Below are 24,104 nucleotides of genomic sequence, written 5' to 3' on the forward strand. Positions count from 1 at the left end.
CAAAAACTGTTTCCATTGCAGTTTTGCGAAATATTTGTTTTTCGAATTGCCTGAAAAATCCCCTCATGCGAGCGGAAAAACTTTTTTGAAATTGACGTGTTTCCATTGGGCGTATTTTCAATTCGCAATTTCAATTTGCGCAATTTGAAAGGTAATGGAAACGCGGCTAGTGTTGTCAAAACGAGCACTGGAAACCTGAGGCTATACTTCTCACCATTTATTCTGAGGGTATGAACGATTGTTGTCCTTATCCATTTTCTTGAAAATGGGCTCGATGTCGTCTGCCATTTTAAATGCGCTAGCCCTTTAAATTCTAGTGGATTCTGATTGGCTGTCAGTGTTTTATCGTTTGACAGCTGGGAAAAAAATCTTTCTGAAAGTGATCCCAACGATATCGTTCCTCATATTGTTATTGTTATAGCTGTGGTGTGAACTCTGCTATTCTTTAATATGGGGAACGATTTTTAGAACTATATCTTTATAGTTATCGTTCTCGGTGTGAACGGGCCGGATCTGGACTGACTCTATGTTGCTGCTGCCTGGGCAACTAGCGATATACTTACAAAAATCTGTAACAAATTTTGAATAATATTTGAATAAAGACATCACTTTTAGCCACTACATATATTAGGGATGCACAGACATATCGGACAATAATCGGTATCGGAGGATAAAAGCAATTATTTGAACAATCGGCCATTGGCCATCTCTCTTGTGTTGAGTTTAGGGGAAGTTTCGTGACAATAACGCATTAACAATTAAAAACAACGGCTTTAAAGCCCCACTGTAGTCTATTATTTTATCCCTTAAAACTCATCTCTGATCACCAAAATGACGTATTTAAACGTTTTTTCCTTCATGCCTTAAAACATCTTGAATGTAACTCGACACCCTTGCCTCATTTAGTATTCGTGGTTCTATGAATATGCAAATGAGCCCCACCTCCACTCACTCACTCAGCTCAGAGATCCACTGGTTGACGATCACACGTTGATCTGATTGGTTGCAAGGTAGTTTGTGACGTCAGAAACACCAGCGATTTCAAAGTGTGTTTTTGAGACTGTCTTTGGTTCACTGCAGTTTTAAGGAGGAAATACTCAGCAATGGTGTCGACTTATGAACTTACACATGGTTTGACTTAAAGCATATTAAAAACACCACATAGACACATAAACAACATTAAACCATGAGTGGAGGCGGGGCTTATTTGCATATTCATAGAAGCGCGCATACTAAATGAGGCAAGGGTGTCGAGTTACATTCAAGATATTTTAAGGCCCGGAGGAAAAAACTTTTAAATATGTCATTTTGGTGATCAGAGATGAGTTTTAAAATTATATAATATTATAATAAAATTATTGACTACAGGAGGACTTTAAGAAAAATCAGACTATTGGTATCAGCAGATATCATTCTGAATAATCGGCTATTGGTATGGCTATAAATATAAATTGTAGAATTATTTAAAGATAAAAGAATAAAGGACATCAGTGTTCAGAGTGTATATCAGCTGTATGATGTTGGCTGATCTAGGGCATAAAATGCATGTAATGTTAATATAAATACATTTGTGTTTAGTTTAACATTGTTTGTTACTTCTCCTTGTGTGTGTGTGTGTGTGTGTAGATCTTCTCTGGGCTGCTGGTGAATCTCCCCAGTGTGGCTGACTGGTTGAACTGGTTGAAGTACTTCAGTATTCCTCGTTACGGTCTCGCTGTGAGTGTCCAATCAGAGCTGGGGTCTCAAACTGTCCATGGCATTCAGTTTCTCTGACACTCAGTGTCCTTTTACTAGCATTGAGAGACTAGATGTTAAAAATATGTAGAAGTATTTTTTAAATATATTAAAAATTGTTTTAAGTATGTTAAGTTGGCTTGACAAAGCAATGTTAATTCATTCTAGCAACAGGTTAAATCATGTTAACAACATGCTAAAACATGTTATTTCACTCAAACGTATTTAAGACTCATCAAACTTTACTCATCCAGTTTGTATTAATGTTGATTTCAGTTGTAGTCATTGTAGTACATGAAGGTGAACTAAATGGTAAGTTGGTGAAAAAAAAAAAAACTTTTCAAAAAGATTTGACTTCAAGTTCAAGCAACATTTTTTTTTTTTTTTTTTTTTTTGGAAGTATAAGAACCCTGACACTAAAAACATTCTGTTTGATTTGTTGAATGCAGAAGAAATTATGTTTATTCATGGTTGATGATGATTGTTTCAGGCTCTGGAAATCAACGAGTTCACCAGCCTCAGGTTCTGTGACACCAGGAACACGACCGGCACGCCAGAGCCAGTGTGAGTATGAAGACTGTAAAATAACATGAGCGTGTCGTCACCCGTAGTGTTTCTGAAGAGCATTTTTCAACATTCGTGTCGACTAGACAACCCACGTGTAAATTCATATTAAAAACACCTCATAGACATATAAACAACATTAAAAGCTCGATGTTCACCACAGGGGGACTTTAATAGAGTTAACATGATGTAACAGAATTAATATTAAATCTTATTAATAATCTATAATCCTACAGTGCTTTTGCTCCCGACACTCACATGTTTCTCCTGCTTCTCCTCATTGCAGTTGTACCTCAGGCGAGGAGTTCCTGCAGGAGCAAGGCATCGATTACTCAGCCTGGGGTTTGTGGCAGAATCACTTGGCTCTGGGAATCATGACCTTCATTTTCCTGGTCATTGCTTACCTCAAGCTGCGCTTCATCAAGAAATTCACATAAACTCAGTTCATCGTCTTCCTAATACACTCCAAACTTGATCACAAGACGCCGTTTTCACACGGAACCAATCATCGTATGCTGAAGTCATACAAATACATATAATCAAGTCCTGCTGATGGAAATTATTATTAGCGTTAACTGTGCTCAGGTGTTTTGTTCTAGAACAAAAATGCATAAAAAAATGTCATAAATATCTTAGCTTTGCCAATGTTTGACACTTGTTCATTTTGTTTGGTGCACATGTTTTCTATGAGACTATACGAATATTTCTGTAATATTTCATTTATATATTTTGTTAAAATAAAAATAAATACTTTTGACTTTTTTTTAAGAGAACTGTTTAATAAAAACAAATGTTCATATTGTTTGTCAGTCATTTTAGGCTATTCATGTCTAAAGGGGACATGAGAATAAAAATTTGCCTTGATCTTTTGGCATATAAAAGGTCTTTGTACGGTGAAAACATCCTGCAAGTTTCAGAGATTAAAATGTCCTCCATTTAAACAAAGCATTAATTTAATAAAGCTCCAGAAACAGCTTGTTTTGATATTGCAGGATCTGTGACATCGTACATTTGCATATGCCCGCCTCCAGAGCAAGACATTGACCAATCATCACACCATAGGCCCCGCCCACTGAACTCACAGGCTCCGCCCACTGGTGTTCAGTCACTTAAATGAAAGAGTGAAAGAACGTTTGTCCAGTTTAAACGGCTGGTTTGAGTCTGTACTTCAGGAGATCAGAAACATGTGGATGGTTTATTTTAATGGCGTCCCGGATCGCAGGATTATATGTTTGTTCGGAGCGTTTGACTGAGACACAGTGTAATGGAGAGTTGACAGAGAAACTTCTGTTGACAGATGAAGCAGAGACTGTATTTATCTGACAGAAGCGGCATCACAAACCCTCAGTAAATCATTCATAATGCTTCGTCTGTAAATGATGCTTTTAAAGGTCCCGTTCTGCGTGATCCCATGTTTCAAACTTTAGTTAGTGTGTAATGTTGCTGTTAGAGCATAAATAATATCTGTAAAATTATAAAGCTCAAAGTTCAATGCCAAGCGAGATATTTTATTTAACAGAAGTTGACTACAAAAAACGGCTCGATTGGACTACACCCCTCTACATCCTGCATTAGTGACATCACCAGAACCGTTTCTTGACTATCCTCCGCCCACAGGAATGCTCCCTCAACTCTACTGGCTACTTGCGCACTTCTTATAACTTAGGCTACTGTGTTTACTCAGCTCTTACGGTGATTTTCTGAAGTAAAACTGACGCTTCATCTTTTGTGTGATGTACAATAAACTTTATTAAACTCATCAGTACATGTTTGATCATCATTCAGACAGCAGACTTGTAGGCTATTAATAAATAATGGATACATAGCCTACAAGCAGATGACAAATACGTTATAATAACCGTAATTAAACTACTAAACCATACCTGTTTCATCTCTATACAGCACTCTGACTCTGTAGGCATTATTGTCCGACTCGAAATGAACACCGTTACTGAAAGTTTCTGATATTATCATCATTCCGTGAGATGAATTTTTCCTGACAGACTGAGCGCGAGCTCATGAAGCTCCGCCCCCTGTGTCGTCCAGCAGCAGCTCATTTGCATTTAAAGGGCACACACTGAAACAGCTCGTTTTTCTGAGCCCCAAAAAATGTCAATTTAAACATGCTGTAAAAAATGATCTGTGGGGTATTTTGAGCTCAAACTTCACATACACACTCTGGAGACATCAGAGACTTATTTTACATCTTGTGAAAAGGGGCATATAACGGGACCTTTAATGGCGTCATGTTTTCAATAGCGAGTGAGACTGTTTCCTGTGCAGTGAAGTCGTTAGCCAATCAGAACAGTGGGCGTTTACTGAAGCCTTAAAGGAGCCGCGCATTAAAAACAAATCATTTCAGACAGAGGGTTGAAAATAATCGTTTTTCAGCATATTATTAGTTTTTTGTGCAAAAAACTTTAGTAACATAAGTGAACCTCATGGAACATTCAAATAAAATTAAAAAAATCCATGTCATCTTGACCCCTTTATACTTCCTATAATTCAGATATAAAACCTACATTCAATACGTTAAACCAACCTTAGTAATATTTACTTTTTTGGTTATCAGTTCCATCATATCAGTGTTAATTAAATGTTAATCTCTGTTGAGGTCACTGATGTTAGTCAAAAATAATATTTACTGATACAATTCTCAAAAGTATTTCACAAACATGATTCATATTGTACTTTCTCAGAAGCTATAAATATATTTTTATATTTATAAATGAGACCTGACTACATAAAATTACTCCCCTGAAACATGTCTGTCGGGTATCAAAATTTTATTTCATCTGAAGCTTTCAAAAATAAAAAGGTGAAACATTTCATTATAAACACAAACAGCACAATGTTAATGTGACACAGGAAATATAGGAAGCTGGTCTGAAAATATATATTTTTCTCTTTACCCATATTCAGTATGTCCCCCAGTGCAACTGAACAAAATATTCACAATAAATAATAATAATTACACTAATTTACAATCTTTCATAAAGTGGAGAGGATCTAGAATGTCCTAAACAAAAGTGAGTTTAGACAGATGTGACATTCATTAGCTTTTTATATATTTATATATACTTAATAATACAGATATTTTCCCTTTCAATCCAAACTCATCACAATCGTTGTGAAGTCCTGGTCAGTCTGCGTCGTCATCAGAGCCGTACGTCCTGCGTCACAAACACACCAATATCACCTTTACTAACTCACACACACACACACACACACACACACACACACACACACACACACACACACACACACAAAAGAGCTTTAACTTCCCTCGGGTCATTTTGACCCGGAAATCATTTTTGAATTTTTTTAAAAAATTGAGTGTTCATCAGAGGTGTCCAAGACCCCAGGACTGTTGTCGCACTTGAACCACGAATACACACTCAAAATTAATGGATTTGAGGAGTTTTGTGAAGTTTTTAAAAAAAGTAACAAATCCTTCAGTCTCGGGTCGATTTGACCCCTTAGGAATGAATGGAATGTGAGGAATGCTTCAGTACACATAGAAAAACATAAAAATGCTCAAAATTCAAACTAAAAGTTGACCAAAAAATGATTGTATAATGTCTACATGTGTATCTGAATGCAGACTGAAGTGAACTGGCTTTAGGACCCAGAGGAACAGCTCATTTACTCATAGATATATAAGGACATCTAGAGTCATGAAATATCATCTTATATTATTATTTTTCCACAATGTAAGATGAGCTGAATTAAAAGGGTTATGCATGAAATTGTGTTATTTTGAATTCAAGTTGAAAGAATGTGAGGAACGTGCTTAAATTAGTATTTATTTATTATTTATTGATCAAATCTAGTAATTTAAAGGTAAATAAAATAACAAAAAAAAAAAATCCCCAAAAATGTGCATTAATTTGTTTTTAATAAACCAAAGTGAAATAAAATAAGCTTTCTGGACAAAAAAAAAAATTAAGTATAATTTTAGGGCTTCGGGTCATTTTGACCCGCGAGGGAAGGATGAGGGTAATGATGTTCAAAGAACTTTTGCAAATATAATAATTCATGACAAACAATTGTCAATCATCATTTTCAAACTATTTTCCCATGTGGATAGACGATGTGTGTGTTCACCTGTGTGAGTTGCAGCACATCAGGAATCTGGTCTCGTTCACACTGAAGCGTCCCGATTCTGGAGGGTCTTTACACTGCATGATGAACGCCTGGAGATCTGACACGGGCTCTCCGTCCAAACGCTGATGCTAAACACAAATTACTAAACAATCAGTCGCATGAAATAGCATATATAGTAAGAAAAGCATTTAAACTTATTTCTCATGTCAAGAGGCTAGCCAATCACAACTGAGCTCATTTGCATAAAGCATGCAATGTGATAAGATTTCAGCGATAAAAACAATCCAAAATATCAGCCAATCAGAAGAGATTGTGGGCGGAGTCTCTGCAAGCACACTGCACTCACAACCACATCAGTCCAAAATCACTTCAAGTTCCAGCAGGTCAATAAACTCTTATTTTACACTCTTCTATTCTTTCATCATTAAACGGACAGTATGGGATTTTTCGCCACTAGGGGTCGCTAACCTATTTACAATAACAAAGGCGTAGATTGATGACGCAACATTTGCTAAGAATTATGGATCTTGTCGTCAACGTCAAGCCGACCGATGTAATAATGTTTATGGATGAGTGAATACATCGATGCTTTTATCATGACTGTGATATGAAGCAGTTCGGGATTGCTAAGAGACAGCTATCAGCTCCACACGCGACGCGAGTCCCGCGGATATAAAAGGAATATGGACATTTCATTCTATCGAACTACACATGCAGAATTACAACTCACAGGTCAGTTTATTAGACAAATTAAACTTGTGAGGTAACGCAGCGCTGTTTCACCTGGTCTAACGTTACACTAGCACACTAAACTGCATTTGAGTGTGTTGAAATGTATGTGTTAGTCTGTCTGTATGAGACTAGCAGTAAGCTAGATCAACATTAGAATAACATACAGATCATATTCTAACATTTTATCATTGTTGAACTATATAACATTGATTAGTTTTATGTAAATGTGCTCACCTGTTTAATAAAGTACATGTAGGAGCGGTAAAGTCTCGGACGTGGAGCTCTCGTTTATATACTGTCTATGGGAGCTCTCTCCATCTCGAAAACACCGCGCTGAATTGATTCTCGTTTTAGTTCTCCTTTTTTAGCCAAAGTCTGCTTGCCATGGTCCATAATGTTTGAACGAAACAACAACAGCGTGCAGATAGACATTGCGAACTACATTGTCCACGTCTGTCGCCTTGGTTACTATCAGAGAGCTCTGGTTGCCATGGCAATACGAGCGGAAACCAGGGACAACGCGGATATGACGCCATTGACGGCGACAAAACAGAAAAAATGAAACGAAATGTTTCTCAAATTAAATTACAAATTTCTCCTGGTTTGAAAGTTGTTGGAAACAGTCGGGATAATGTAAGTACACAACAAAAAAAATATATATAACAGATATAGTGATTTTTGCTATTTTTAAAGCAAAAAAGTTACATATTGTGCCTTTAAGGCTACACTAGAATATATCGCTGCTGATAACGGATGTTTCAGCGGCAAACTCTGAATCTACACGCACCAATGCTACATGTTTCTAAAAGCCATAATCATGCGTTAACAAACTAGTATTCACTACTTCAATGAGCTCATTGTTTCTGCATTAAATTATTACATTGTTTAAATGTACATTTTTCGCTAACTGTGATTTTGTATATGGTCATCTCTGAAATACATAACTCAGACAGTTTCCTCTGATGACAGATCAGTGTAGACTGTAATGTGGACTCTCTGAAACGGTGTGTGTTGTGAAAAGCGCTGTAACTGAATGAAGTGAATGAAGTGAATGCTTCAGCGCTCTCTCACCTTCATGGTGTCGTAGGTGTCGGTGATGAGCGTGATGAACAGACTGAGCACCATGTAGATGAACAGAGACACGAACGTGTAGAGATACAAGCGGCTGAAGAGCCACACCACGTAACTCTTCTGCTGCATGTTCTTAAAGGTGGCGAACATGTCGTCGCCGTTGATGAGCGAAAACAGGCTCTCGGAAACCACATTCAGCGTCCGGAACTGAGGACAACACACACAACACACACATCAGGACGGCTGGGCAAAACAATCCAACAACACACACACACACACATCAGGACGGCTGGGCAAAACAATCCAACAACACACACACACACACATCAGGACGGCTGGGCAAAACAATCCAACAACACACACAACACACACATCAGGACGGCTGGGCAAAACAATCCAACAACACACACACACACACATCAGGACGGTTGGGCAAAACAATCCAACAACACACACACACACATCAGGACGGCTGGGCAAAACAATCCAACAACACACACAACACCCACATCAAGACGGCTGGGCAAAACAATCCAACAACACACACATCAGGATGGCTGGGCACATGTTCTTTTAAAACATGATTCTGAAAAGCCACAAATCGATTTTTTCCATATTTATTTATCTATCACCCAGAAGCCAATATTAGTTTTCCTCCATGTTACACTAATACTGAGAGAACATTAAATAGCCTGATCCTGTTTGATCAAGGCGTGAGACTGTTCTCACTCGTCCAATTTTCAGCATCAATTTTTCATCTTGACAAGACAAAATCCTGTCAATTCATTGTGTGCATTTGAAATATAGAGTTATACCGTTTTGTGTCTGTCCCTTTAAATGCAAATGAGCTGCTGCTGCCGGCATAGGGGGCGGAGCTTCAAGAGCTCCTTAACAGAGCCATATAGAGCCCTTTGTTGCGGGGGCGTGGTTTATGTAAATTTCAGGGTTAGTGATGTGGTGTAGTCTCTACCAGCCGTTTGTTGTAGTCCATAAAAAATGATTTCTGTAAAAGCAAATATCTCCCTTTGCTTTGAACTTTGAGCGTTGTAACTTTGCAGATGTTGTTTATGCTCAAACAGCAACATTACACACTAACTAAAGTTAGAAAAGTCAAATCATGATCAACCACCCCTTTGAAACCCAGTGTGATGCCAGTGACCTGCCTTGGTGTGGTAGGGTCCCAGCACGATCCAGCCACAGAAACAGTACCCGAGGTAAATCATGGCGGCACAGCAGCTGAAGCGGATGACGTTGGGGAACGCCGCTCGCAGAGTGATGATGAGAATCTGACCAATCAAATACAAGCAGTTACACATCACAGTCAACAGAGGGCGCAATCACTTACACCAACACAACTACATGTGCTTGTGCTGAAGGAACGAATGCAAGTCCACCAACATACTGATAATAGACTGAAATAATCCATTTCTATGGCAAAAAAATGGATAAAACAATTTAACTTTTTTTAAATAAAATTATTGATAATATTAGAAGCCTTACAATAAGGTCTCATTTGTTTAAATTACTTCATGCATTAAATAATGTATTTCTAGAGCATTTATGAACCTTTGTTAATGTTAGTTAATAAAAAAGTTCATGTGCTTTTGCTGAAGGAACAAATGCAAGTCCACCAGCATACTGATAAATAGAAATAATTAATTTCTATAGCAAAAAAATTGGATAAAACTATTTTTCACTTTTTTAAAATAAAAATATTTATAATATTAGAGACCTTACAATAAGGCCTCATTTGTTAAAATTACTTCATGGCTCATGCATTAAATAATTTATTTCTATAGCAAAACAAATTGGATAAAACAATTTTTCACTTTTTTATAAAAATATTGATAATAGAAACCTTACAATAAGGCCTCATTTGTTAAAATTACTTTATTCATTAAAAGCATTTCTAGAGCATTTATGAAACTTTGTAAATGTTAATATTAACATTAAGATTAATAAACACTATAGAAGTATTGATCATTGTTATTTTATGTTAACTAATGTAGTCAACTAATGTTAACTAATGAAACCGTACTGTAAAGTGCTATTAAATGTAAATATTCACCACTAATTGCTCTTAACTACAAACTACACAAGGTAAAAATCAACTAAAATAAAATTTAAATGGGTAATTAGTGTAGATTTAACTACTTAACTGCAGAAGACGCTGGCGTTCTTAGAACACATCACAAGATTAAGTCTTTATAGCATTACAACTTAAGCGTTTTTACTACTTAAAAGCCCAATTACAGTCATTTAAATATGATGTGAACACACCATATCTCAGCAGAAGATGATGACATTTTTCTTAATAATATACAATACTACAAAGGATTTCAATACAGCGTTCATGTTGCAAGAAGCAGAAATGTGACCCTGGACCACAAAACCAGTCACATGGGTCAATTTTCTGAAATTGAGATTTATACATCATCTGAAAGCTGAATAAATAAGCTTTTCATTGATGTGTGGTTTGTTATGATAGGACAATATTTGGCTGAGATGCAACTATTAGAAAATCGAAACATTGAGAAAATCTCCTTTAAAGTTGTTCATTTATGTTGGCGATTGTGCTGCATTCACTCACAGAAATACATGTTTTATATATTTACTGTAGGAAATTTACAAAATATCTTCATGGAACATGATCTTTACTTTATATCCTAATGATTTTTGGCATAAAAGAAAAATCTATAATTTTGACCTGTACAATGTATTGTTGGCTATTGCCACAGATAAACCCATGCGACTCGAGACTGGCCAAACCAATTATTTCTCTTCAGTCTCCTGAAAACTGCAGTGAGAACTGAGAATGAGCAGGTCGTACGTTGTATTTTTTTAAGTATCCCATGAAGCGTAAGACGCCGATCCACACGAACATGGTGCCGGTGCCCAGCAGGATACTGCACAGGTCATAACTCGCCATGGCCTGAGGAAACACACACAGGAGGAGCGCTAACGAGTCATTTCACTGATTTAACAATGTCATGCAAAAGATTAAGAGGTTCAGATTGATGACACTAACAGCTAACACCATTTCTGCAATTATTCAATCAAAAATACAGCAATACTGTAATTTAAAATAATTGTAATTTTTCTATGTGAATATATAGTAGTGTAATTTATTCCTGTGATCAAAGCTGAATGTTCAGCATCATTACTTCATCATTACTTCATTACTTACAGTCTTCAGTGTCACATGATCCTTCACAAATCACTCTAATATGATGATTTGATGCTCAAGAAACATTTATGATTATTATCAGTGTTGAAAACAGCTCATATTTTTGGTGGAAACCATGATGCATTTTATTTTCCAGGATTCTTTCATGAATAGAAAGTTCAAAAGAACAGCATTTATTTAAAATGGAAATCTTTTAGAACTTTTTTAACGTGTTTACTGTCACTTTTGATCAATTTAACACCTCCTTGCTGAATAAAAGTATTAATATCTTGAAAACAAAATCTTACTGACCCCAAATCTGCCTGTTTAGACATGTTTATTTAACAAAAGGCAGTTGCATGTGATCTTCAGGATGGTTTCTCACCTTGAGTTGGATGACGATCTTCAGCAGAGAGCCTGTGATGGTGAGGACGTCACTAACGATGATGAGGATATACCAGCCGCTAATGAACTCCATACGGTCGGAGAAGGACACGCGTTTGCTGTAACGACGGGAGAAGAACGCTGCGTATTCCTAAAGAACAGGTGAACATTACATTACTGACTGAATTTTGATGCTCTACAAATAAAATGATCATAAAAGTTTTCCATGGCCTCAAAAAAATATTAAGACCTACAATTACAATTAATTTGAAATGCATATAATAATAATAATAATTCCATTCATTTGGAATTTTAAAATAAACCAATTTAATGAGATGCATTTTTTATTTGTGTATTATTTACATATATTTGATTCTATTTAAATCATATTTTCAAATGGCTTAGAATCAGCATAAATCTAGTCATTGAGAAAATTAAATTTATCCAGGTAAATAAAAGTAATTGTTTTCACAATGTGTGGATATTCAAGTAACATTTAAGTAGTTGAAATGTATGAGATTGAAATAAACTGGATTTAATGATGATAAATGCACTGATTTTAGTGGATTTAAAACACTTTCAGTTTATTAGTGCTATTACAGAAATCTGACCTCAGAAATCATTCATGTATGATTGACAAATACGCATCCCATTCATCATTTATTTTTGTAAAACTGTATTTTATATGCAATTCAAATACTTTTTTTTTTTTTTTTTTTTAGTGTGCCCTATATTCAAAGTCACTCAGAGAAAACATAGCATGACTAGGAATATAAACTTTTATGACACTTTATGGCAAGTTTTTGACCTTTTTAGAGCTTGACCATATAAATCGCCTTCCACTTTCATTGCATAGAAAACAGCAGCTCAGACATTCAGCCATGCACACTGCAAAAAATGCTTTTCTTACTCAGTATTTTTGTCTTGTTTCCAGTCCAAATATCAAACATTTCTTAAATCAAGATGCATTTACTAGATGAGTAAAATGACATAAGATATTAAGTCTTGTTTTCTGGGGGAATAAATCAAAATTAAGCGAGTTGATGCTTAAAAAAAGCAAAATTATCTGCCAAAGGGGTCAGAAAAATAATCTTAATTCAAACAGAAACTATATTTTTCTGACCCCATTGGCAGATAATTTTGCTTGTTTTAAGCAAAAACTCAATTAATTTTTATTTATTTCCACAGAAAACAGGACTTAATATCTTATGTCATTTTACTACTTTAGTAAATGCATCTTGATTTAAGAAATGTTTGATATTTGGACTGGAAACAAGACAAAAATACTGAGTAAGAAAAGCATTTTTTTGTGTTTTTTGGTAAGTGATTTCTTGTTAACTCACGAACTGCAGCAGGACTCCAGCTTTCACCGAGCGCGTGCAGAGAAGCAGCGACAGCAGCAGAATCAGAATGACCATTATGTCAAACAGAACCATAATGTACATGTCCCTCGGGGCTACAGACAAAAAACATTCATTAAAATCAGTCTGAAGTGCGTAAACACTTTTCATAACGTGGTGTTTCAGACCAGTGGAAAGAAAATATCCAAAATACACATTTAAGTGTTTATTTTATTGCACTTTTTCTATTTGCATCTCTAGATTTTGATTACGCTACATATCTTTAAAGAGTTTGTCCTCCACTTCAGCTGCAGTTATAAACACCAAAACTTACAGATTTATTTCTGTCTATATTCTGAAGGGTTTGTTCATATATCACTCACACTGATTTATATAATATTTTATTCCTAAAACATGGCGAAAATGTTTCTTTTTTTGTTTGTCGACAGTATTTTTGGATTTATGGAGTGATAAAAAAAGATATCCAAAACTTTTCTCTTATCACAATCGAGGGAATTTTACATTTAACTTGATTGGTTGGAGCGAATGTTAATTTTTCATGAAAACATTCCAGCCCAACATCAAGCTCTTTAACTTTTTCCATCTGGTTAATTTTTTTATCACTGTGTCAAAATAATCAAGTGATTATTAAAGCTGAAGTGTCGGAGACTGTCCAAATCCCATTTTCTCCAAGTCTGCTCTACGTTTCATAGGAATACTTTCTTAAATGCTAAATACAAACTTTTCCTTTTAATAAATGAGTTTAAGTGTTTTGCACAACAGAAATGAATCTTTGTGAAAAAAAAAGGGATTTGTAAACAATGGAGAATCGGGAAAGACTCACATGCACCGGTCACGGTCCAGTCACTGCATTCATTGATCTGCACATCGTTGTCCAGGTCAATCCCGATTCTCCCACTGTGAGGCTTGTTGTCAAAGGTTATCTGCTCATTAAAAAAAGAACACACACACACACACACACACACACACACACAAAAAACAGACGTTTATAGCGCTTTATTTTTATTTATACTAGCGTTCAAACGATCAGAATCATTAAGAATTTAAGTTTTTAAAAGAAGTCTGTTATGCTCAACAAAGCTGCTTTCGATTAAAAATATTACAGTAAAAAACAGAAATACTGTGAAATATTAGAGTTTTTCTCGATTGCTGACACACTGTAACTGGTGTAGATGGCCCAATTTCCCAAACCGTTCATTCAGTTCTCGAAAACAAAGACGTGTTTTTCACTGTAAAACAGCTGTTTTCTATGGAAGCTTGTTTCCGCCACACAATAAAACATTTTAAAAGATAATTGCGACTTTATATCTCACAATTACGAGTTTACATCTCGCAATTCTGACTTTATTTCTCAGAATTGCGAGATATAAAGTCAGAATTGCGTTAAATAAAGTCGCAATTGCATCTTATAAAGTCAGAATTGCGAGATATAAAGACAGAATTGCGTTAAATAACGTCGCAATTGCGTCTTATAAAGTCAGAATTGCGAGATATAAAGTCAGAATTCTGACTTTTCTTCTCGCAATTGCGACTTTATTTCACGCAATTCTGATTTATAACACATAATTGTGAGTTTATATCTCGCATCTATTATATCTGACATCTTTTCTCAGAATTGTGAGATATAAGGTCCAATTATAAGGGAAAAAAAGACAGACTTTTTTTTTTTTTACCTCAGAATAGTTTCTATCTCACAATTCTGACTTTATAACACGCAATTGCGTATTATAAAGTCAGAATTGTGAGATATAAACATGCAATTCTGAGAAAAAAAAAAGGTCAGAATTTCAAGTATATTTCTCGCAATTGCGAGTTTATATCTCATAATTCTGACATTATAACACACAATTGTGACTATATCACGTAATTCTGACTTTATAACCTGAAAGAAAAAGTCAGAATTGTGAGATTAAAAAGTCGCAATTACCTTTTTTATTTTTCACTCTGTGGCGGAAACAAGCTTCCATAGTTTTCTATGTGAATATATAGTAAAGTGTAATTTATTCCTGTGATCAAAGCTAAATTTTCAGCATCATTACTCCAGTCTTCAGTGTTACATGATCCTTCAGAAATCACTCTAATATGATGATTTGATGATCAAGAAACACTGTAGAATTATTTTTCTGGAAACAGGGCGATGGTCACATGTTCAATAAAGGAAAAACCTGTAAACTTTCCCAGCTGAGAATCCTTGATCCCACTCATGAGTTTATGAATGTAAGAGGAAACTGAGACAAATGTCGGAGATGAGCAATAATGTAATAATAACTGAAAGGTCATGTGACATACCATAATGTTGAAGACGTAACAGTCTGGAAGCTCGTGATACTGAACCGTCTCCAGGTTAATGGATTTCAGAGTGAACTTTACAGTCACTGCCAACAACCTGACGAACACAAACACACAAACTGATTCAACAAACTTACATTTGGGCTTTTTCTAAAGATCTGTACAAAAGTATGGGTAATATTTACATACATATTTGATTTAATACACTGCTTTTTTAGTATAATAATAAAAAACTATTTTATATAGCGCCTTCAAATGTTACTTCTCAAAGTGCATTGCACAGAAAAGGATACAATGTAAAAGTAAAAAGTAAATGCATAAAAATAACATTAAAAATTAAACGTACTAAAAAAACATTAAAACAATAAACTGAACATACAATATTCAAAATACAATATACAAGATATAAAATATACTAGTACACTACAAAATCACAAAGTATCACTGATATACTATTATAGTTTGTAAATATTTTGATATTTAATACGTTTTTATTAAGTTTTAGTTATTTTAAACAAAAAAACAGAGATGTTGCCTTGGCAGCTAGCGGAAATAAAAGAAGTTTATTGTATTTTATTTCAAATACTGAAAATATATACAGTATATATATATATATATATATATATATATATATATATATATATATATATACACGGTATATATATATATATATATATATATATATATATATATATATATACATATACAGTATATATATATATATATATATATATATATATATGTGTTTAGTTTTGGTTTCAGTTAATAACAACAACCCTGCATTCGACATGTTTTCTCTAGAGGCGATACCTCTCGAAGTGCAGAGTGAAGTTGAGTGGGTTTGCTTTGCGAGTTGAGAAGGGCTGTCGTGGGTAAATCAGCTTACATTCTGGAAGAAACCAACAGAAGACGCAGGATTGGTTCTGTACATGTGAAGGTGTTTGAGCACGTTCTCGTCACAACACACACACACACACACACACACACGCACACCTTCATCCACATGAGTGTCGATGCGGAAGCTCTCGTTGGCTGGAGAGAGGCTGCCGTTGTGGTAGAACTGCTGACAGATGCTGAGAGGAGTGTAGACCTCACCGCTCTTCTCATACTCATGGTTGCCCACCGTTATGCTCGGCAACATTAGAAACTGCAAGGGGGGAAAAATGACCTTTTATGATTTCATTTTTTTTGAGAATCTTAAACTTTGGAAGGCCAGTGTGAAAGATGCATTTGTTTAAGCTTGAATTGACATCAAGGATCTACACACACAAATAATTATATATATACACTCACCTAAAGGATTATTAGGAACACCTGTTCAATTTCTCATTAATGCAATTATCTAATCAACCAATCACATGGCAGTTGCTTCAATGCATTTAGGGGTGTGGTCCTGGTCAAGACAATCTCCTGAACTCCAAACTGAATGTCAGAATGGGAAAGAAAGGTGATTTAAGCAATGTTGAGCGTGGCATGGTTGTTGGTGCCAGACGGGCCGGTCTGAGTATTTCACAATCTGCTCAGTTACTGGGATTTTCACGCACAACCATTTCTAGGGTTTACAAAGAATGGTGTGAAAAGGGAAAAACATCCAGTATGCGGCAGTCCTGTGGGCGAAAATGCCTTGTTGATGCTAGAGGTCAGAGGAGAATGGGCCGACTGATTCAAGCTGATAGAAGAGCAACTTTGACTGAAATAACCACTCGTTACAACCGAGGTATGCAGCAAAGCATTTGTGAAGCCACAACACGCACAACCTTGAGGCGGATGGGCTACAACAGCAGAAGACCCCACCGGGTACCACTCATCTCCACTACAAATAGGAAAAAGAGGCTACAATTTGCACAAGCTCACCAAAATTGGACAGTTGAAGACTGGAAAAATGTTGCCTGGTCTGATGAGTCTCGATTTCTGTTGAGACATTCAGATGGTAGAGTCAGAATTTGGCGTAAACAGAATGAGAACATGGATCCATCATGCCTTGTTACCACTGTGCAGGCTGGTGGTGGTGGTGTAATGGTGTGGGGGATGTTTTCTTGGCACACTTTAGGCCCCTTATGCCTCGTTTCCACTGAGCGGTACGGTACGGTACGGTACGGTACGCATTTATTTGCGTTTCCACTATCAAAAGTTGTGAATGGTACCAAAATGCCGAACCGTACCGTACCACTTTTTAGGTACCCTTCCATTGGGGTACCTAGCACAGTGGAACGGTACTAAAAGGTGGAGCTAGACTCACTGCAGGACGTTGATTGGTTGACAGAGAATCGTCACTTGCGCGTGCTACAAGAGGAATGACAACATAAGAAGCGCCATTTTTTAATATAAAGTTTAATATAATACTACTGTTACTGTATCACGAAATGTAATTTTAAGAGTTTTTCAGGCGAGAATGTAGTTGTTTAAAGCTCAAATCTGTGGTTTATTTATAAAGATGATTATTTTTTTCCCCGGTTGTGAGATCCATGCGTTCAGCGGGCGCTCGGCGCTCATGTTTCCCGGCTGGATGAGCCTTTCCTCGGCTAGTCCTCGGCGTTCGTCGCTGACTCCGACGGTAGTGGTTAAACATAAGATATAATTCGTTTTGTGTAGACCTAACGGGCGATCTTTGGTCCCGTGAATATATAATGAGTTCCCTGTCAATCGTTTTGGCTGAGGGCTAAGTTTAGTTAACGTTATTTGTGTTTAACTTTACTTGTAATGTTAGACTATAGAGCGCTGCATTTGGATATTTGACTGAATTGTTTGCTTTATTTCTTATTGTATAGCTTCTTGTACTTTACTTAAACTTTTATATAGGCTATTATTGATAAAACTGAAATTTTACAAAAATAAATATGGTTTCTTGTCATTTTTATTACAAGATTATCACTGACATTTATTGCAACATTTGTACAAATGCATATATTGCCTGGAATATGTGTAAAAAAAAATTATTTAAACGAAAAGAGGTAACGTTAGGGTTGTGTTTTAAATTTCGTTTTGTTATAAATAGAATAACGTATATCGTGCAGTGAATAATCAATATGCGTTGCGCATGAACCACATGTGTCCCTATAATGTTTAATTTATTTAAATGAAAACGAAAAGAGGCAGAGTGGTGTTTTATAACATATTTCGTTTTATTGTTGCTTAAAATGTACATACAGAGTAAGTTAACAGAGATATCCGGAGTAGCAGAGCGAGCTGAGTGACGCTTTTAAGAACGCGCTGTACCATGTAGGAGTCGCACATGGCAAGTACAAACTTTGCGTACTTGATATTGAGAAAAGCCTAATGTCGGCGCTTGTCTTCTTGTGACAAACATGTTGAGAAGCAAGAACAAGATCTGCTGTATGTCATCCATTGTAGTTTACTATGTTCTTCTTCGCGCGAAAATGACGTCGATCGAAACACCACGCCTATCAAGTAAGAGTACTGTTGGCAGTGGAAACGCTAGCCAGATCATGGTTAACAGACCCGAAATGTACCGTACTGTCCCGTACCGTACCGTACTGCTCAGTGGAAACGAGGCATTAGTGCCAATTAGGCATCGTTTAAATGCCACGGCCTACCTGAGCATTGTTTCTGACCATGTCCATCCCTTTATGACCACCATGTACCCATCCTCTGATGGCTACTTCCAGCAGGATAATAAACCATGTCTCGAATCATTTCAAATTGGTTTCTTGAACATGACAATGAGTTCACTGTACTAAAATGCCCCCCACAGTCACCAGATCTCAACCCAATAGAGCATCTTTGGGATGTGGTGGAACGGGAGCTTCGTGCCCTGGATGTGCATCCCACAAATCTCCATCAACTGCAAGATGCTATCCTATCAATATGGGTCAACATTTCTAAAGAATGCTTTCAGCACCTTGTTGAATCAATGCCACGTAGAGTTAAGGCAGTTCTGAAGGCGAAAGGGGGTCAAACACAGTATTAGTATGGTGTTCCTAATAATCCTTTAGGTGAGTGTATATATATATATGGCATGCAATTTAAAAAACACTTGTGCAGTTTAATCTTATCTTATGTGCACTTTAAAATATAAATATTTATATTCTGTATGGCATACAATTTAAAGGGCCCTATTTTAACGATCTGAAACACAAGTATCAAGCGCAAAACGCAAGTAACTTTGTGGGCGGGTCTTGGGCGCTGTTGCTATTATACCGGCGGGATAAACGACTCTTGCGCCCGACGCAAATCTAAAATGTGTTGGTCTGAAGTCGCTTCATTACTCATAGGTGTGGTTTGGGCGTAACGTGAAATAAACCAATCAGGGCGACATCTCACATTCCCTTTAAGAGCAGGCACGCTTGTTCTATAGCGGATTCCTATTATAACGGCGGATTTGCAGGAGCGGTTCACAGCCGAGGAGACCGACGTTCTCGTCAGGGACGTTGGGGATGGAGAAACACACCCAAATTAACTTCGGTTAAACAGGCGCATGATAATTTGGGTAAATGTGCAAGCTAGATGAATGCTTTTATAATAAACTGTCTATCTATCTATCTATCTATCGTAATAATGTAGGCTATGATTTGCAAAAATGAAAACTGCTGCGTCTGTGTGTAGATGAGAGAATCAAAGTGCATGCGCGTTGTGCACACGCGACATTGATTATGGCCAAGCATGCGCCCTTAAAATAGCATATGAATAACGCGCCACTGACTTTAAACTATTTTTTTTCGGTCAGTGGCGGAATTGTTTTCTAAACCTGCAAAATAGCACCAGGGAACGTTTGCGCCTGAACACGCCTCCTCTTTGCGCTGAACCGCCCCCGGAAGCGCAAGTGTATTTCTTAGTTAACCGACGTGCTTCTGTGGAGGGAAAAGTCCGCTGTGCGCGGGTGCAAAATAGGAATGAAACATGCGTCGGTGTACAAAGTCAATTGCGCTGGGTGCAAGATAGGGCCCAAAATCCATTTTTGCATCTTTTGGCAAATTTAAAAAAAATTCTTTATATATGGCATGCAATTTTAAATACATCATCTGTGCACTTTTAAATATAAATATTTCTATACTGTATGGTAAGCAATTTCAAATATGTTTCTGTCTTTTGGATACATTTAAATACAAATATTTATATAATCGAATCCAATTTAAATTTCATTTTTGCTTTGTTTGTTCACTTTTAAATATTAATATTTACATAGAAATCAATTTAAAATACATTTGTGCAATTTAATCTAATCTTTTTAAATGCACTTTAAAATATAACTTATTATATTTAGGCTTCATATAAATTTATATTTATCAACTCAAAAAAATAATTTATATATGGCATGCAATTTAAAATGCGTTTTTGCTTCTTTTTCTTTTGCAACTTCTAAATATAAATATTTATATAATGTATGGCATGCAATTTAAAATACATTATTTTCCATCTTTTGGCAACATTTAAATATAAATATTTATATACAGCATGCAATTTAAAATACATCTGTGCAATTTTTATTTAATCTTATATTTAAATATTTATACACTATATGGCATGCAATTTAAAATACATTTCTTTTCCATCTTTTGGCAACATTTAAGTATAAATATTTATAAACTGTAAGACATGCAATTTAAAACACATTTTTGCATCTTTTTCTTTTGGCAACTTCTAAACATAAACATTTGTATATTCTCACCTGCTCCACGGTGTACGCGATGTGTGTGTAGACGTCGTGCTGTGTGTAAACGGCGTGTGTGTTCGCGCTGCTCCTGCTGAAGTTCTTCAGGAACAGATGCCTGAACGTCATGAGATTCTCCTCTTTAAACTGAACCACCATCTGATTACTGAGACCAAACGACACCAGCTACACACACACACACACACACACACACACACACACACACACACAGGAGAAAGCAGCCATTTTAAAGCTTTTATTCTGCTTGAACATCACACCTGACTGTGACTCTCCTACAGTACCTGAATGGTGACCACAGCGATTTTAAGGATCTGCAGGATCAGCTTCCAGGGTTTTCTTCCTCGAGCTGTGTATTTGTCACAGGGGTTCATGAAGAAATACTTCAGCTTCCTCCTGAACTTCTCCTCCTCCTCCACCGGATCCAGGACAGCGTGGGATTCGGACCAGTTTCCGTTGGGATCATTAATGCATAAATAAGCCTCGCTGGAGTCGTCCATGTCTGAAACACCAGTGCAATCATCATCATGGAGAACAGCATTCACATTTCTTTCTTTTCCTCGCCTAAAGGACATACAATACAATGCCAAGTTGTTTGTACGCTTATGTAGGATCCAAGATCGGATTCAGGATGAACTATGGATATAGGATAAGTCTATTTCATTCCTTTGCTTGTGTGTATTCTAGCAGATCATTTATAGTGTTATGATGATGATATTCTGTGCATTATTTACAGCAGCTTTTGTATTTAATGTGCTTTTATAGGTCATATTCATTTAAATTTGTTTTATAAAAAAAACAAAAAAAACATAATTGGCCAGAATGAGAATTATTTTAAATGTACTGATTACACTCATTAAAAAAAAAAAAAAAAAAAAAAAAAAATTATGACACAAAATGTATATTATAGTTGGTTAGATAAAAAAATAGTACCTTTTAATAATCAGTTTTTGGTGTTATTGTTCAATAAAATATTATATATATATATATATATTTTTTTTTTTATGCGGTCAAATCAATTAATCGGATCTAACAAAAAGTTTGTGTGTGTATGTATGTATGTGTATATATATATATATATATATATATATATATATATATATATATATATATATATATATATATATATATACACACACACACACAAACTTTTATGTTAGATCCGATTAATCATGATATATATAATATTTTGGCCATTTTTACACCAAATTACACTTAATGTTGTCATGGTATGCCGTTTCATATGAATATTTGGTTCATGTTGTTAGATATGCCATTATGTCTGTTTATACATGTTACAAAAAAACTCTCCTAAAGTAAAAAATATCACCTCCAGGAAGCAAATAGTCATTCATGCTGGAAACCACCGATATCTAGCCGGCGTTTATCAGCATATATAAATCTAGCAGAGAGAACATATATGAGCTTTGTAAAACATCACTAAAACTTCACATGATCATATTAACTTGGATATAAGCTCAAAACGCCCCATTTCCACCCCTGAAGAGAGACGTTCTTGACAGTATTAATAAAAATATGGTGTAGACGTGCAGTAATGTTGCTCTTCAACTTCTCAAAGACTGATGGACTGAATCCAGCTCACCTTCTGATTAATTGATCCACATTCCTGAGTCTGACTGAGTCACGTGACACTCGTCATCTGACATGGTTTCCAGCATGAATGACTATTTGCTTCCTGGAGGTGATATTTTTTACTTTAGGAGAGTTTTTTTGTAAGATGTAAAAACAGACATAATGGCATATGCAACAACATGAACCAAATATTCAGGAGTTGACACTCGTCATGTGACCTCATCATACCTGTGACCTCATCATACCTGTGCCATCAGACACTACAACACCCTGTGATGCCAGTAAATCACGGTTACTCACATTTGAAAGGATTTCTGGCACATATAAAATCACGCTTTTGTAAAATGACATAGAAACTCGAAATTATGACATAAAAAGTCATAATTATGATATAAAAAGTCAAAATTATGACATAAAAAGTCATAATTATGACATACTAAGTGAATATTATGGGACACTAACTAAAATTTGACATACTAAGACTTAGTATGTCATAATTTCGACTTTTTATGTCATTATTTATATATTTTTTTCTTATTTGGTGGAAATGGGCTTCAATAACGACCTGATGTGTTTTATCGCCGTCTAAAACGGAGCAGAGGTCTGTAAATCAAAGCATTTCATGCAAAAATCAAACCAAATGCAGCTGTTCACAGTATTTTAAGCAGAATTAGCTCAATAAATCATAATTTCATCAGTCACTCACCAATTACAGCAGATGGCAACGGCGTCAATTAGTTCTCAAGCGGCGAGAGATGAGCACATTTATGTCTTTATTCTGAGATAACTTCCATAAAGTCGATGAAAATCGGAAATCAATTCGAATTAAAAGCGAATTTCCACTGAAATGAACCGCGTTGTGTTTCAGACGCGCTCAGTGCCAGCAAGTCAACAGGTGAAGGGGGCGGGGCTACCGCTAAACAACGCGAGGATTGGCTGTGCGGTCTGTCAATCACACGAGTCTCCGCCTCTGTAACCAATAGTAACCGTCTGTAATCCCGGATGCTTGGAGACATTTCACGCTGTTTACTCGGAATAATGTTTTTACTCTTTAAAGTGACACCATAAAGCTTTATTATTATTATTATTATTAAGAGGTAAGGTTTAAGATTATTTATATTTTTAAAAACATTGCATGTGGTAAATCGTAATGATCGCTTGCATGTGTAAGTTACGAGTGACAATGTATTTACCAGTTTTGGGCTTTTATCTCTTTATGCTACGTTTAAATTCACAATTTGTATATACCATGGTATATGTATACTGTAATCATTCAGTACCATGGTATTCCCTTCTGATACCATCGCTGTAACAGTTCAGTTTTAAGATTAGGACTTTTATTTAAAGGGATAGTTCACCCAAAAATGCTAATTATGTCATTAACGTTACTTATAAAATGAAGTAATGAAGTATAAAAAACTCACGCTCATGTTGTTCCAAACCTGTAAGAGTTTCTGTCTTCAGTTGAACACAAAAT

General features: G+C 35.9%; 2 protein-coding genes across 5 annotated transcripts in view; one reads left to right on the plus strand and one right to left on the minus strand.

Annotated features, from left to right (window-relative positions):
* The window catches only part of abcg2a (ATP-binding cassette, sub-family G (WHITE), member 2a), a 25,144-nt gene extending 21,983 nt beyond the window's left edge, over positions 1 to 3,161 (plus strand). For all 3 annotated transcript variants that reach the window (XM_079848293.1, XM_079848294.1, XM_079848295.1), the window contains exons 14-16: positions 1,627 to 1,716; positions 2,225 to 2,298; positions 2,585 to 3,161. In XM_079848293.1, the coding sequence (XP_079704419.1) occupies positions 1,627 to 1,716; positions 2,225 to 2,298; positions 2,585 to 2,735 (315 nt within the window). In that variant the 3' untranslated portion in view covers positions 2,736 to 3,161. The remainder of the gene's footprint in view (positions 1 to 1,626; positions 1,717 to 2,224; positions 2,299 to 2,584) is intronic.
* A 1,912-nt stretch (positions 3,162 to 5,073) lies between these two features.
* mcoln3b (mucolipin TRP cation channel 3b) lies at positions 5,074 to 23,536 on the minus strand. Of its 2 annotated transcripts, none has more exons than XM_079848307.1 (14): positions 23,334 to 23,536; positions 21,319 to 21,536; positions 21,035 to 21,202; positions 16,402 to 16,555; positions 16,219 to 16,297; positions 15,409 to 15,505; positions 13,943 to 14,042; positions 13,102 to 13,214; positions 11,760 to 11,909; positions 11,039 to 11,140; positions 9,372 to 9,494; positions 8,209 to 8,415; positions 6,406 to 6,533; positions 5,074 to 5,471 (listed from the first exon to the last, which is right to left on the minus strand). In XM_079848307.1, exons 2-14 carry the CDS (start codon positions 21,532 to 21,534, stop codon positions 5,441 to 5,443), a joined length of 1,668 nt encoding a protein of 555 aa, XP_079704433.1. In that variant the 5' UTR covers positions 21,535 to 21,536; positions 23,334 to 23,536; the 3' UTR covers positions 5,074 to 5,440. The 2 variants fall into 2 exon arrangements, with proteins under 2 accessions (XP_079704433.1, XP_079704434.1); XM_079848308.1 differs by lacking the exon at positions 23,334 to 23,536 and adding an exon at positions 22,638 to 22,721.
* Positions 23,537 to 24,104: the final 568 nt, after the last annotated feature.

Source organism: Squalius cephalus (assembly GCF_949319135.1).
Source record: "Squalius cephalus genome assembly, chromosome: 18".
In the NCBI taxonomy this organism is placed as follows: domain Eukaryota; kingdom Metazoa; phylum Chordata; class Actinopteri; order Cypriniformes; family Leuciscidae; genus Squalius; species Squalius cephalus.